Source organism: Protomyctophum bolini, assembly GCF_963924005.1.
Source record: "Protomyctophum bolini genome assembly, chromosome: 18".
Lineage (NCBI taxonomy): Eukaryota > Metazoa > Chordata > Actinopteri > Myctophiformes > Myctophidae > Protomyctophum > Protomyctophum bolini.
In genome coordinates, this window is record NC_137879.1 from 16690222 (window position 1) to 16704007 (window position 13786).

The window sequence follows — 13786 nt, forward strand, 5'->3', positions numbered from 1 at the left end:
AGTAAACTCTTCATCCCAGTGAATAATCTGTTTGTAATTGCAATTTTGGTGTTTAAAAAATTTGAAAATGAAATCTTGTTAATGATGGGGTGCTTTTCTAGAGAATAAAAGTATGAGAATACAAGAGCAAGTGTTAGTGGGGCACAGATGGTGATCTGTCAAAAGATTACTCACAGCATGAGCGGACGGATGGCTTGTTGACGTTACCCTTTGTGGACAACATTGTATAAAGCTGTTCACAAAATTAAACATTGGGCAAGAAATGCTGTTTGAAAAGAGATACAAATAGTTCACAGTAGTCTCCATTAACATTGAAAACGTACAATGCCCATCAAGCTTGATTCAAACCTCGAATTGTTCTTAGTCTCTCTCATATAGTCACCACAAGTCAACGGTCAGCATTCATTCTGCGCAACTTAGCAGGCAGGTTGTCCTCTGGCCGGCCTCCAGCCAAGGGCATCTGGACTGGGGTTGAGTTCAGAACTGAAGGTAGTCTATGTCTCTCCACCTCCACCTCCCCAGGATCTATATCCAGGGCCAACAGCTGGACCTGCTCCTCTGGTTCCCCGTGCCCACTAACAGGGATGGAGCTGGACCTGAGCCTCTGAATCCTCAGTGGCAGATCCCCTGTGCTGGAAGCCTTTGGCCCCGGCAGGGCAGCCCCTGACTTCAGCCCCTTCCGAAAGTGCTCCTCCTTGACGGAGTTCATGCGCTGCAGTTTGCTCGGAAGCCTGGATACGCGGTCCTCTGTGTGGTCAATGCAGTCTGCCGATAGCAGCCTTTCCCTGCGGCCCCCGCGGCCCTCGTTGCCCAGGGGAGGAGACGCAGAGGTAGGTATGGCAGCCGGCGGAGCGTTTGGCGATGTCAGGACAGAGTTTTCCTCCTGCTCTTTGACGCTGTACGGAGGCGTGTTGACCTCAAAGTTGTTGTGGAACTGGGAATAATCGACCCTGAAGAAACCCTCTTCCAGAGACATGACGGGCAGGAAGCGGTGGCCCCAAAGAACTTCATCTTCAGTGTAAGACGTGCGGGCTTGGCAAGTCATACCTAGTTGGGGGTCAAATCAGAATTTAACAGGATGTTATGAACAGGGACGAAAACAAACTCACAGGAGGGAATCATTACGGAGAACCATATGAATGAATTATTTTTTTAAAGAGTCAGACTATAGTGTTACAATTGTGTTGAAATGGATCGTGCTACACACCATTGGTTAAAAATAAAAGTCTAGAAAAACAAAAGCTTATTCAAATATTGCATGAAAACATTCTAACCAGTTGTCTCGACGATTCCCTCTAGGATGACGACAATCTCAAACTGCTCAATCATGAGCGAGCGCTGTGACAGGTCAAAGAACGGACTCTTGGTGTTGATCTCGTGGCAGATGGTGAGGGGTGACACGAGGAACAGCTGGTCCGCCCCTGTCCCAAAGCCCACATCCAGCTCACACTGATCCAAGGGCAGGAACTCACCCTCTGGGGTCTGCCGGGACTGGAGGACAACAACACAAATCAATCGACAATATTGACAGACAGAGTCGGACAAGCAGCAGAAGGCAGCAGCAGTGTTTTGCTCATGGACATGAGATAAAAAACTAGAAGTGCACCTCAGGGCACAGGTCCAGGGCAGGTCAGGTTGTGGCCTCCTGGTGGCGCTATAATAGGCCAATGTGAAAAGGGTGACATTTCTTCTCATGCTTTGGATGGCAATTGGATGATTTGAGGCATTTTGTTCCAAAAATGTGCGCTGTTGGTGGCGCTATAACAGGCCAATGTGAAAAGGGTGGGATATATTCCTCAGCCTAGTAGGAAAGTCCGTGAAAGATTTCACGTGAATTGCATGCTGCGTTCATAATTTGAGGCATTTTGTTCCAAAAATGTGTTTTGCAAAAGTCCACCTGTTGGTGGCACTATAACAGGCCAATGTGAAAATGGTGAAAAGGGGATATATTCTTCAGCCTAGTAGGAAAGTCTGTGAACGATTTCACGTAAATTGCACGCTGCGTTCATGATTTGAAGCTTTTTGTTCAAAACGGGCCAATCCTTCAAACTTTGAAAGCCAATGTTAGCCAATTAGGATAGAATATGAAATATCATACAGATCTGAACACATATAGAGATAGTTTGTCACGATTCGCGGGACTTTTTGGACAGAATCTGGAGGAGTAATATTTAAAAAAAATCTTCTATAACAGGCCGTTCTGGGAAATTTGGGGCAGAGGTTCGTCGGCATCCAGGGAGTGTGTGCAACATTTGGCATCGACCGGGTTAACAGCTTTTGTGCTTTAGAATTACACCCATATTACACCATAGGAGGCCCATGACGTCTATGGACATCTTACGGTATTTTTTAATGATATAAAGCCGGATCGTTTGTTTTTGCTTGGCATCTTCAGTGCTCCTAGACATGTTTTGCGCATGCGCACTGCCGTTCACTTCCTTGTTTACGGCCCGACTAAACTGTCTCTTCTCTCTAAATCTATATAGCTCTCCATGGTTTCGAGCAAAATGGCAATGTTCCGTCCTCATTTCTGACTTAACCAAGTATCTCGTTTGGAATATAAACGCTTCTAGAGAGAGATGAGATGTGACAGCGCGAGGTAGTAACAGAAGATTATGCCTCCCAGTTTTTGGGGGTAATGGAATTAATTATGCATTCAATAATAATAATAATAATTATTATTATTATTATTATGCATTCAAATACTATATAAAATGCAATCAGATAACGCAGCAACAGTGATCATGGGCTGTCAGGATTAGGTGGTAGAACTATTTAAACATTTTATTATTTAAAATGTTCACTGCAGTTGGTACAAACAAGGTTTTGTAACCCTTCTTTTTTGCCAATGGCACTCTGAGCCTCCAGCCTAATTGTAGTCAAATTCAGGGAAAAGAGGGTGGGTATCATTGTAAATCAACCAGGACACGACGTTAGTCAGGACATTCGACTGCTGTGTAACCCCACTATAAATCCCTACAATCCTACTATAAAATCCTAACCTCTTATACTATACATTCCCACTTTCCTACGATAAAAGGCCTACTATTTACCAAATGAAGAAAACAGTCCCGTCTCTCCTCATCTGTTTTTCTCCTGATCGGCTTGACCAATCTATCTGAACCTGACTTGACCAATCTATCTGAATCTGACTTGATTTGTTTTATGATGGCGGAAGTAGACGGTCCTTCCGGGTGCTTCAAAACGCCACTGAGCCACTTCCACTGCAATACAATATAGTATACACAAGATAATAAGAATATAGTACTGGACTGGAATAAAATAAATAAATAAAATGTAGATAAACAAACGATATAGATGAACAATAGTTGCAAAAGGAAATGTGCAATGGGGACTGTGCAAAATAATTTTGCTTCACTCAATGCAGATGGTGGGAGTGACTCGTGAGAGGTGCCAGCTAGGGCTAATTGATCAGCAAGGTGTTTCCAATTGTGCTCTCCTGTTTATAGCAGCATGCTGGGCCTGGGGCTATACACAATGCCAAAGAGAATACCAGCACAGAGTGATAGAGCTGGTGCAATGCAGAGAAGGAACAGTTGTGCCAAGTCTGCATAGTTTGGATGCGCACATGGCACATCCCTGGGTATAGATATGGCAGAAATAGCCCCATATGGAATGACATGAGGTGGAGTCGTGGACCCGTGGAGATAAAAACATGTGAGCTTCCACCCAATATACTGTAGTGTTTAGATAATGCTAATACTGATAGAACGCTGCTATATGAGGGGACACTTTTATTTAAAACAAGTTAGAGCTATTATAGGAGAGCATTCATTTGTAGCACGGGGGACATTGGAATGATTGGATATGAAATTACAGGTATTATAGGGATATGTCAAAGGACTGTTAAAGATCTGCAAAGATCTACTTTCCACTTTATTAGTTTTCCTTTAACGTCGATTACAACATAGCATATGTCACTTGCAGAGAACGTTGGTACTATAATGTTTTGTTTGGGATACTTATACTTTGTGATAATACATTTCTTCTGCATTTTCTGCTGATACGAAAGCACTCGACCATGAGGTGGCCATGGACTGTTCCCGATGGAAGAAAGCCATATCGAAAATCCATAGTCCAACCCTGTGGTGCCTGGAAAGCGGACTTTAAACCGATGATGATGTATGGATGTATCCTCATTTTCAGAACATTATATCACTGCTATTCTAGCTTGACTGCCAAGACATGTCCCATTAGTTCCTATTGGAACTGTTGAAAAGCTATATTTTCTGAATGCAAGATGCCATAGTCAAGTAAAATATTGTGCACCCTTTGCTCTTAAATTAGGTTAAGCTATACCATAATGGGGAAGGCTTGGCGAGGAAGGGAACATTTTAAATTTATAAAATATGCAAAAAGACAGGAAGTTATGTAAAGTGCTGTCCTCTGCTCAGAAGATAGTAACAGATCTCTACAAGTCCCGTCGTCTGTGTAAGTGAATTAAATAAATATATAATATATACACAGTAATAAGAAAAATACTACATCCACTCAGATAAGTCCATCCATTCCCAAATTAACTGGGATGCAAGAGGTACTTATTTCTGCCCGTTGCCTGCATTTCACTTGTATGCAAGGCCTTTTCACAGAGCACCCTCTTGGTCCACAGATGGCGACCAGTCTGCGATTCATATTCACAGTGATGTTGAGGACAGAAGGGTGTGACATTTCACAGGAAGACACAAGTGCCCACAGATCCCTGGCTTGTCTCTGTGGGCAAAATCTGTTTCCACAACCCCACGCCAAAACTAACAGTAGGCATCATCACACTGAAACAGTGCTGATTTCTCCCAGAAGGTGACATCTGCATTCAGGATCATGATTATTGAGTCTATATGTCTTTCTATTCTTCCCACTGGATGATCTTGAATAAATCTTGGAGATGAGTGCTATCCAACGGCTCTGTGTGCGATAATGAGGCAAACTCCTTTCACCTCTGCCTCAGCCAATTGAGGCTCAACCAATCAGGCGTTGATTGCCATGTACACTTTTCAGTTTGCAGTCTTCACACACACAGGCACACACACAAATCTCCATGTGGGACACCGGCTGACAGTTAAAACGGGTGCTATGGCAATGTATATCATTAGGTTCCCAAATTGCATCGTTCCCAAGTAGGCCGACTGCGACGGGCACGTACAGGTCTAGTTATTACAAACTAGTGGTTCTACAACTAGTGGTTCTCCTACATGGATTTTATTGTTTATAACGTAGGATGAGGTCGGATGCGGCCATGCAAAATGATCGTGTCCTTGGATTATTGTTTTACTGCAAAAAAGAATTCCCGCTATTTTTTTTCTCCACATGGATTATTACTGTACATGTTGAGTACAGTAGTGCATCCCATGGATGCAGAGGTTGTTGGTGTATTGCATCCCATAACTATAAACTGCGTTTTGGCCTTTTGGGACGCAAAACGCACCATAATTTAATCTGTGTGTGTGTGTGTGTGTGTGTGTGTGTGTGTGTGTGTGTGTGTGTGTGTGTGTGTGTGTGTGTGTGTGTGTGTGTGTGTGTGTGCGTGTGTGTGTGTGTGTGTTGTCGGACCGGGTGTTGATCTCTCGCTGAATGATGACAAACCCTCATCACAATGATCATTGTCGGCAATCTGCTGTGGAAAAACCTCGTTTTGACCAGAAATGCCATCTGGGACAAGGAATTGGAGATAAAGGCGATTGAAAGCAATACGTACAACGGGCGTGTGCACGCGCAGTTTCAAGATGAAAATACCATGGAAAGAAAATACAACAGCAACAACAAACCAGCACGACTTCTTCTGGGCATAGGATAAGATGGGAAAGAGTGCAGGTAGGAGCAAGAGAGTTGAGGATAGTGGCCAACTGGCCATCTGGCCAATACAGAGAATGTCCTTGAAGTTGTTGAAGTGAACGACTGCAAAATAATTTGTCCCTCCATGAACCTCTCTATCTTCAATGAGAAACTTTTTTATACATTGTTGTAACACACCTTCCTCTCAAGAGTGCCTCAGGTGGATTATGGGAATTATGTGCACTCCTCGTCCTCAGATCGCCCCATTTGAGAGCGTAACGGCACTACTAATTTTCAGCTGGAGCATTTTGGTCACGCTATCGTGTTTCAGACTCCTGACATTATCCAGGTTCCAAGGTTCATTATTATGCATTCATTTCCTTGCTTCCCTACAGATTCATATGTGCATTTGTGTAATTCCATATTTGCTGTACATGTTCAGTATCACTTGTTGTGTGTCATCTCAACATGTGGAGGACAGGTCGCCACACCTGCTGCAGCCTTTGCCATCTGCGTGGTTCTGAGACAGCGACAGCCTGTTGTTGTTCTCGGGTATTGATGCTAAAGATTCGATGCCACAAGGGGGAAATTAATGGTCTTTGGAACAGGGTCTGATGACTCTGATACGGGGAATGCTTCATTTACCAAGCCACCTGAGATTTAGCTTGAGTGAAAGCAGGCCCTTTGAAGGGCACTTTGAATTCACTTCCTTCCTTCCTTCCTTCCTTGTGTGTGTGTGTGTGTGTGTGTGTGTGTGTGTGTGGGTGTGTGAGAGAGAGAGAGAGAAAGAACACAGAGAAAGACAGGGAGCAACTCAGTAAGCTAGGAGAAGAGACTTGGACATGGGATGTTCATGTTGTGATACCATTCTCTCAACAGCACCCTTAATTAATGAATTAATTAGGGGATCTGTCTGTCTGTCTGTCTGTCTTATTTAACAAAGGAATATCATGTACCCTGCCTCTGCTTATGAACTAATGTACAGCAAATAGGCCTACACACCAGCTGAATTGGTGTGCTTTGCTGTCCCTTTTTCCTGTTCTTTCAACGTTGAAATAATGAACAAAGAGAAGTTTGCTTGTTTGCTCCAACAAACAAGTGAAGGCAGCATTTCTTGCATAATAATTTTATTGCATTGTAAACAATATAAGTATTGATTAAGAATACACTATGATTTTAACATCGGAAAGAGCTACAGCACAATGACCAATTCACAACCTATCATTCATATAACTCAAGACTTGATTTGCAGTTGGGTTCCAGTGCTTTACACAGCTCTGTCATTAGGATTTACTGCAACATGTATCTTTCTCCTGCCAACTGTGTAGCCTGGCAGTGACCTTGAGTTGTGTCTGAATAGAAGCACTGGCCTGGCTCCCCCAGTGGAAGTACAGTAGTAGTGGATGATGTACTACTGTACAGTCCTGCTACATTGACTTTGCAGTCTATCCCTGCAGTGGCATGGGAATAACATCGCATCAATGGGACAATTGGATTACAGTACACCTTCCAACGCAGAAATGCCATAATCGAAATATTTCCCCCTGCATTAACACTGCACTAGCCACTGCAGTCTGTTCTATTTTGAATTAATGTCATGTACTAGCCTAGATACTGTACATGAATTGAATTTCTGGTAGTTGTCAGATAATTCTAGGCCTTCAGGCATCAAATATAAATATAATATAGTGAGACTTATGCACTGACATCTGTGATGTGCATATGTCTGTTGTAGATGCGTGACAATGTCTGATAAAGAATGAACACTGCCAGGATACGATCTGATCAGGGGTCCATGCCTCTGCTTATGTAACAATCTCTCACTCTCAAGCTGTAATATTGTATTGAATTGAACCACGCCCACACTGGAATGCAGAAATGCCGTTATCAAACCCAGGTAATGACTCTGCTAATACCTTTTAAAACAGAGGTATGCTGTCTGAAGTGGACTTGCACCACACGCATAAGTGTTGTCCTTTTAATCACTTATTTTACACTTTCACAAATTGTCAAAAATTCACATTTTTTGTATTGTCAGTACAATATTACCATCACAATGTCAATATCATCTATTTGGTCAAAAATATTGTGATATTTGAGTTTGTTCATATGCCCCAAACCCAAACCTATCACACTGTGGCCCGAGCTTCATGGGTGACAGGAAGCGCTCTGGTAAATTTCAACCGCATGTGCAAATGTACAGCACGTTTTGCGGCCCCAAGGTTTAAGACACTGTCACTTTAGATGATCACGCCACTCCTCAGAGGGGACGAAATTACTTCAAAGCTGCTTGTCACAACAAGGCACAATTGTCCTTTGGACAGGGTCTGTCAGACTCTGAAAAACTGATGTTGTGTGAAAAAGGATGCTTAGGCATCTTTGTCTGCAAATGCAGAATCAGGTATAATAGTTTCCATAATGCTGACAATATATAGAGTATAAAATACATAATACTGAGATAGCGAGATACATTGTGCTTTTTCTACATGGGTTTGAATGAACCTGGGGGAAAGATGCTTGAGATTTCCTGCATGCTTATATAGAAACGCTTTTTAAGTAAATTTGTAAGCCATGGGTTCTACAGGGAATATGAATATAATGGGTCTATAATATTAAGGGGGTTGAGATGTGCTATACATATAAACTTGCCTTATCTTTTAACAGCACTAGCTAAGAATGGGGCTCAAAAGATTACAGTCCAAACATTGACCTGGTTGGGTGTAAGGAGCAGTACAGCCTCCAGATGTCGCATGAAGCACAACTTATACTCTTTAGTCAGACTCATTATTTTCTTTTTAAGATGAACCCTTACCATTTATTTCACAAGTGTTCATGAGTGGCACTTATGATTACTATTACTTTCGATGAATTGAAAACACAGGACGCCAATGGAAACAGAGGCTCTACCTCTGTGCTTTTGTTAAACTTTAAAGTACAATTATTTGATTTGATTTATTTGAAAAGCAAAACAAAACACATGGTTATAGTAGTTTGAGGATAACACAAGAAAGTCTTGCGACTTATTTCCATTTGTAACTTGTAAACTTAAAAAGTTAAAAATACATTACAATACAAAACACATGACTGTAACATACAGTACATAGTACATACATAAATAAAGCACTCCCTTATCTTTCCTAGACCTCTATAGGGGAACCTTTTCTAATGTATATGCTTTTGTCTGATTTCGTTTTGTCTTAAAACCTCAGATTGGTTGTCAGTTTGTCACTGGTTTTCGAGGCTGTTCGACTGTGTGGCTCCTATGTAAGTAAATGAGCCTTTACTCACTTTACTATTAACCGCTTTGCCGCCAGCATTAATTAATCTTTCGCGCATTGCCAAGGTTTTATCGCACGTAACACTTATTTTGAAGAGCCAAATATCCGTAACTGCATGTACAATGACAAAATGCTGTGTGTGGTGTCTTGACCGGTTGTTCTCTCGGTCTGTGGTGGAAAAACCTGACGGCGAGTATCACAGTGCCTGCTGTCGGCCGCTGAAAAACCTTGTTTTCACCAGAAACGACTTTCATTGTGCCGATTTGGAGAAACAGGGCTTTGAAAGCAGCCCATAGAGTGGACTGTGCGCATATTTCCTACACTGGCTCTGATAAAGTGTACTTTGTTTACCTGAGTAAAACATGTCTTTGAAAATATGGAGACCTTGCCTGATCTTAATATGAACCTTGGTCAATCTGGCCATGGTAACACTGGATGGGAGCCAGTTGAGCTCTCTTAACTGGTTCCTACCTATAATGGTTCTGGGCCGCAAGTCTAGTATGACCCTGATCAGTCTATTATTATTTTTATTTATTTTTTTGTGGCTTTAGCCTTTATTTTATATTTTTTATGGAGGGAGAGACAGTAGGCTGACAGGAAATGTCTTACCAGACTTTCCTCCGAGGTGGATAGCTATATTATGCTGGATAGTCTGACGCGAAGTTCCTCCATGATCTCCCTATCTAAGTACCTTGCTGTCCATGCCAAAAACCTTGCTGGCCAACTTTCGGCCACAGGCAAGGTACCCTCCAAGATACAACCCAGGTATTTCACTGGTGATTTTTCTGCTAAAGTACTCAATCAATCAGGCCTATTTGGGGCCATGCATGTCGGGAATGATGCCAGTCGTCACATTGATAGTTTGATACTGCCGATTCTTCTTCTTTTGGCTAATTCCCATCGGGGGTGCCACAGTGGATCATCTATTTAAACTTTGTTTCCGTTTTCTGTGTTTCCTGTGGCCTCCTCTTCTCCTCTTACCTGACAGTTCCTCTTCAGCATCCTTCCTTGTCCCATGATCTCTCAATGAACCCCTCATTCCTCCTTTTCACATGTCCAAACCATCTCAGAGTGCCTTGCCACCACCCCCGGGCCCCAGCCTGTCTGTTGCTCTGATTGACAGACAGGTTGAGTTAGCCAACCAGAGACTTAACACTGGGCTGGGCACAAACATGACATGACACTCTGCCAAACCATGAAGCCGACGGTTTGGGTTGGGTGTTTGGGTTGGACAAGGAATCGGATGCATATACTAAATTTAGGTTTTTGGGAACCGTTGGTACCTCAGTCTGCCATTTGGCTCAGCACACAAGGTCATATGAGACACACACACACCAAGTTTGAGACAGATTCTGATTTTGTGTGACAAACAGACACAACGATTCCTGTATGATGAATAATTGTCTATTTTGTATTTTATTTTTTTCAATTCATGTTTTTATTTGTAACTCCAAAGACAATGGTGATTGGTTCAAAACACTTCTGTCCACTTGGGGGAGCATGTGCAGCACTGCACAGCCTCTAGCTGCTTAGACTCTAAAGTCTTGTTTTTGTGTGGCTTTATGTCTTTGCATTTATGCTGAGGCAGCACAGCACAGCTGTGTCATCCTTCATCCTTAAGAGGAGTTTTACAACTTTGGAAACATCCATATATCCATATATATCCTGACAATAATGGGTATACTTTGTAAAACTGTATTTCACTTTCCACTGTCAGCAAACCACTAAACCAGATTAATGACATTTGTTGTATCTTTATAAAAGTGTAGCCATTGTGTCCCGCTCAATAGAGGATACCTGCATGGTATATAACTTAGAGTCAATAAGTCTGTCCCTACTGTCCCTCAGGGGACAATATATCTGATCAACAGACAAATGGTAAAAGAGCTGGAGTTATATGGCCCATTGAATGCCATTCTGCTGACTGGTGGACAGTATTTGTGATGACATCCACTTTACTTGAAAACACACTCAGCAAGATCAGAAATTGGTCGAGGGAAGAAGCAAGAGCGAAACAAGGAAAGGAAAAAGATGAATGGGCAGTTAGATTGTCCATATACTAGAGTCTGGCATTGAACTATTTGGTGCAGGAGACATACCGATAGGCCTATCTTAATGATGCTCATTATATACATTGCAACTTAAAATAAATAAATGTAACCCAAATTAAAACAGCAGCCTTAGTCCCCCGTCTGAAACGGCTGCAGTTTTTCCACAAATTCAACTTGGTTACTAAGATTGGTTAAATATACCTCATAGTGTCCCCAGAGGAATTCATTCAGAGGAATGAATTCAGAATTCAGAGGAATTCAGTCCCCAGAGGAATTCATTCAATTGTGGTGATGAATGGAAATTCAATGCATGAGTTGTAAAGCACACATAAAACACAATGTGTAATTTTCGAACAAGTTAAGTGAATTTGTTAATCCTCCCTCATATTGCTCAAAGGAACCGCGTTCTTCTGACCGTAACCTTGGTGCTGTGTAGCTTACTAAAAATGACATTGTGCTTTTCATCTCCGGCAAAGCTCGCGGGGACGATATGGGGGGGGGGGGGGGGGGGGGGGGGGGGGGGGGGGGGGCAAATGCAACTGTCTACTTTATTCGCACGGAATCGCACCTTTGGGTAATGGGTATAGCCCAACATTACTTATCGTGTGTTTTTGGTGCCATGCAGCTTACCTTAATGACTTTGCATCTGATCTGAGCTGACACCATATGGCTATTCCGCAGGTTCCCCACTCGGAACATGAGGCACAACTTCCCGTCCCGCTGGGAGATGACTGCGTCCTGACTGAACATCAGCGTCTCGGCGCGCTTCTTCGGCTGCGACATCTTGATGAACATGCAGCCGATGAGAAAGGCGTCCACGATGGAGCCCAGCAGTGACTGGAAGAGAAACAGGATGATGCCCTCAGGGCACTTCTCCGTGATGTAGCGATAGCCGTACCCAATGGTCGCCTCCGTCTCGATGAAGAACAGGAAAGCCGAGGGAAAGTTGTAAACGTTGGCGACGCACGGCGTGTAGGACGGGTCGTGGCCGCCGTGGCTCAGGTCGCCACGGATCAGGGCTATGATCCACCACATGGAAGCCATGACCAGCCACGCCACCGTGTAGGTGAGGATGAAGATAAGCAGGTTCCACCGCCACTTGAGGTCGACAAGTGTGGTGAAAAGGTCGGAGAGGTAGCGACTCGTCTCTCCGCCAAGGTTACCGTGCTGGACGTTGCAGCGGCCGTTCTTCTCCACGAACCGCTGCCTCTTCTTCCTCACGGGCGCAGAGAAAGGCATGCCCTGGTGTGTGTTCACCACCTGGTAGTCCTCGCCGAATTTCCTCCGTATTGCAGACGACATGATGATCACTTATTGTGTCCGTTCAAATGTGCTGGCCTTTTTACGCAAGTTTGGTGCTCGTGCTCGTCCTGTCCAAACAGTGCAGCAGCAGTAACATTTTGCACACTATAATGCGCGCATTATACGAGATGGAGATGGGCTACCGCTCTCCCCCATATAGATCCCTCGCAAGTGATGAGATAATATTCTGCGCAATAGCTACATATCTGAACAGGGTCAGTGCGCACTGGAGCGGACCCTTGCAATTGTCCTCTGCCAACTTTTAGCTTTATCTTCTTTTTCTTTTTAAAAGCTTATTTTTTTCTTTTCTTTTACATCCAACGGAATTATTCAAAAATCCTTTAAACGGTCATCCCACATTCAACTCCTGTGTCCCGGATAGATCCATTAGGGTAGAGGAAACCAGCGCACGTAATGAGAGGACAGAGGAGCGCGCGTTTGTGGCTGCCTGGGCACGGGTTCAAATGAGACTGGCTCCAAATGAAAATACTTGAGCAGAGCTGCGGCACTGCTGGCAGATGGATGTAGGGCTGGTTGGGGAGGGGAGCAGGCAAATATGTTTTTGTCCCACCCAATCAGGTATGAGCAGCAGAGCGGATAAACTGTGTAATAGAGAAAACCATAACCGTACAACCTGCCAGCCACGGCAGCCAGTCAGTCATTTTATTTAGCACATGTGTTCAACGTCCCTGGCTGGCCTGTACTTAACCCGAGGAAAAGACCAGTAGCCTAAAAATAAATGCATGTTCTTCTAAGAATGGACCGGTCTTGTGGTGCAGCGGCTCCCTCTAGTGTCAACAGAGGGGAAGTACACGAAGCCTTCAGGATAATGAGTTTGGTTCCTTTGAAAGGAATCCTTTGCTTGATAGTATAATTGTCTCATTCGAATATTTGTATGATTGTATTTTCTTTTTCTTTAAATATTGTACATATATTATTTGACATTTCAATATTTAGGGATCTCTCCTCATTCACACAGTTCTCATGTAAAAGAAATCCCAGCGAGTTCACCTCGTTACTTATAGCTTTACAATTTACAATTCAGGCTTACAAAGTGCAAGGTGGAGGAAGAGCCATGGATATTTGTCAAACGACTGGTAGCTTAGTACCCGGCCTAAGTCAAAGAGAATTAAGAGCAGATCTACCAAAATATGTCAATAGAATCATGTAACGTTTTCCATCATGCCGTTATTAGGGCCAGATTTAACAGAGATGGCCATCCTTTACTGTACATATTTATAGTTGGACATTGCTCCACGGCGAGATCGCGATGCATTGCTGAATCGATAATTTTAGACACTGTCTAAAACAACTGTATGGCCCATAGATATCTCCTGTTTCTGTAGTGTGAGGTGACTTGATGTA

General features: G+C 43.2%; 1 protein-coding gene across 1 annotated transcript; it reads right to left on the reverse strand.

Moving 5' to 3' along the window:
* Nucleotides 1-282: 282 nt before the first annotated feature.
* Nucleotides 283-12421, reverse strand: LOC308333553 (G protein-activated inward rectifier potassium channel 1-like; the record flags this gene model as incomplete). Its single annotated transcript, XM_080790012.1, has 3 exons — nt 283-1047; nt 1275-1491; nt 11750-12421. The coding sequence occupies 3 exons, from the start codon at nt 12419-12421 to the stop codon at nt 389-391; spliced, it is 1548 nt and encodes a 515-aa protein (XP_080646138.1). The 3' UTR covers nt 283-388.
* Nucleotides 12422-13786: the final 1365 nt, after the last annotated feature.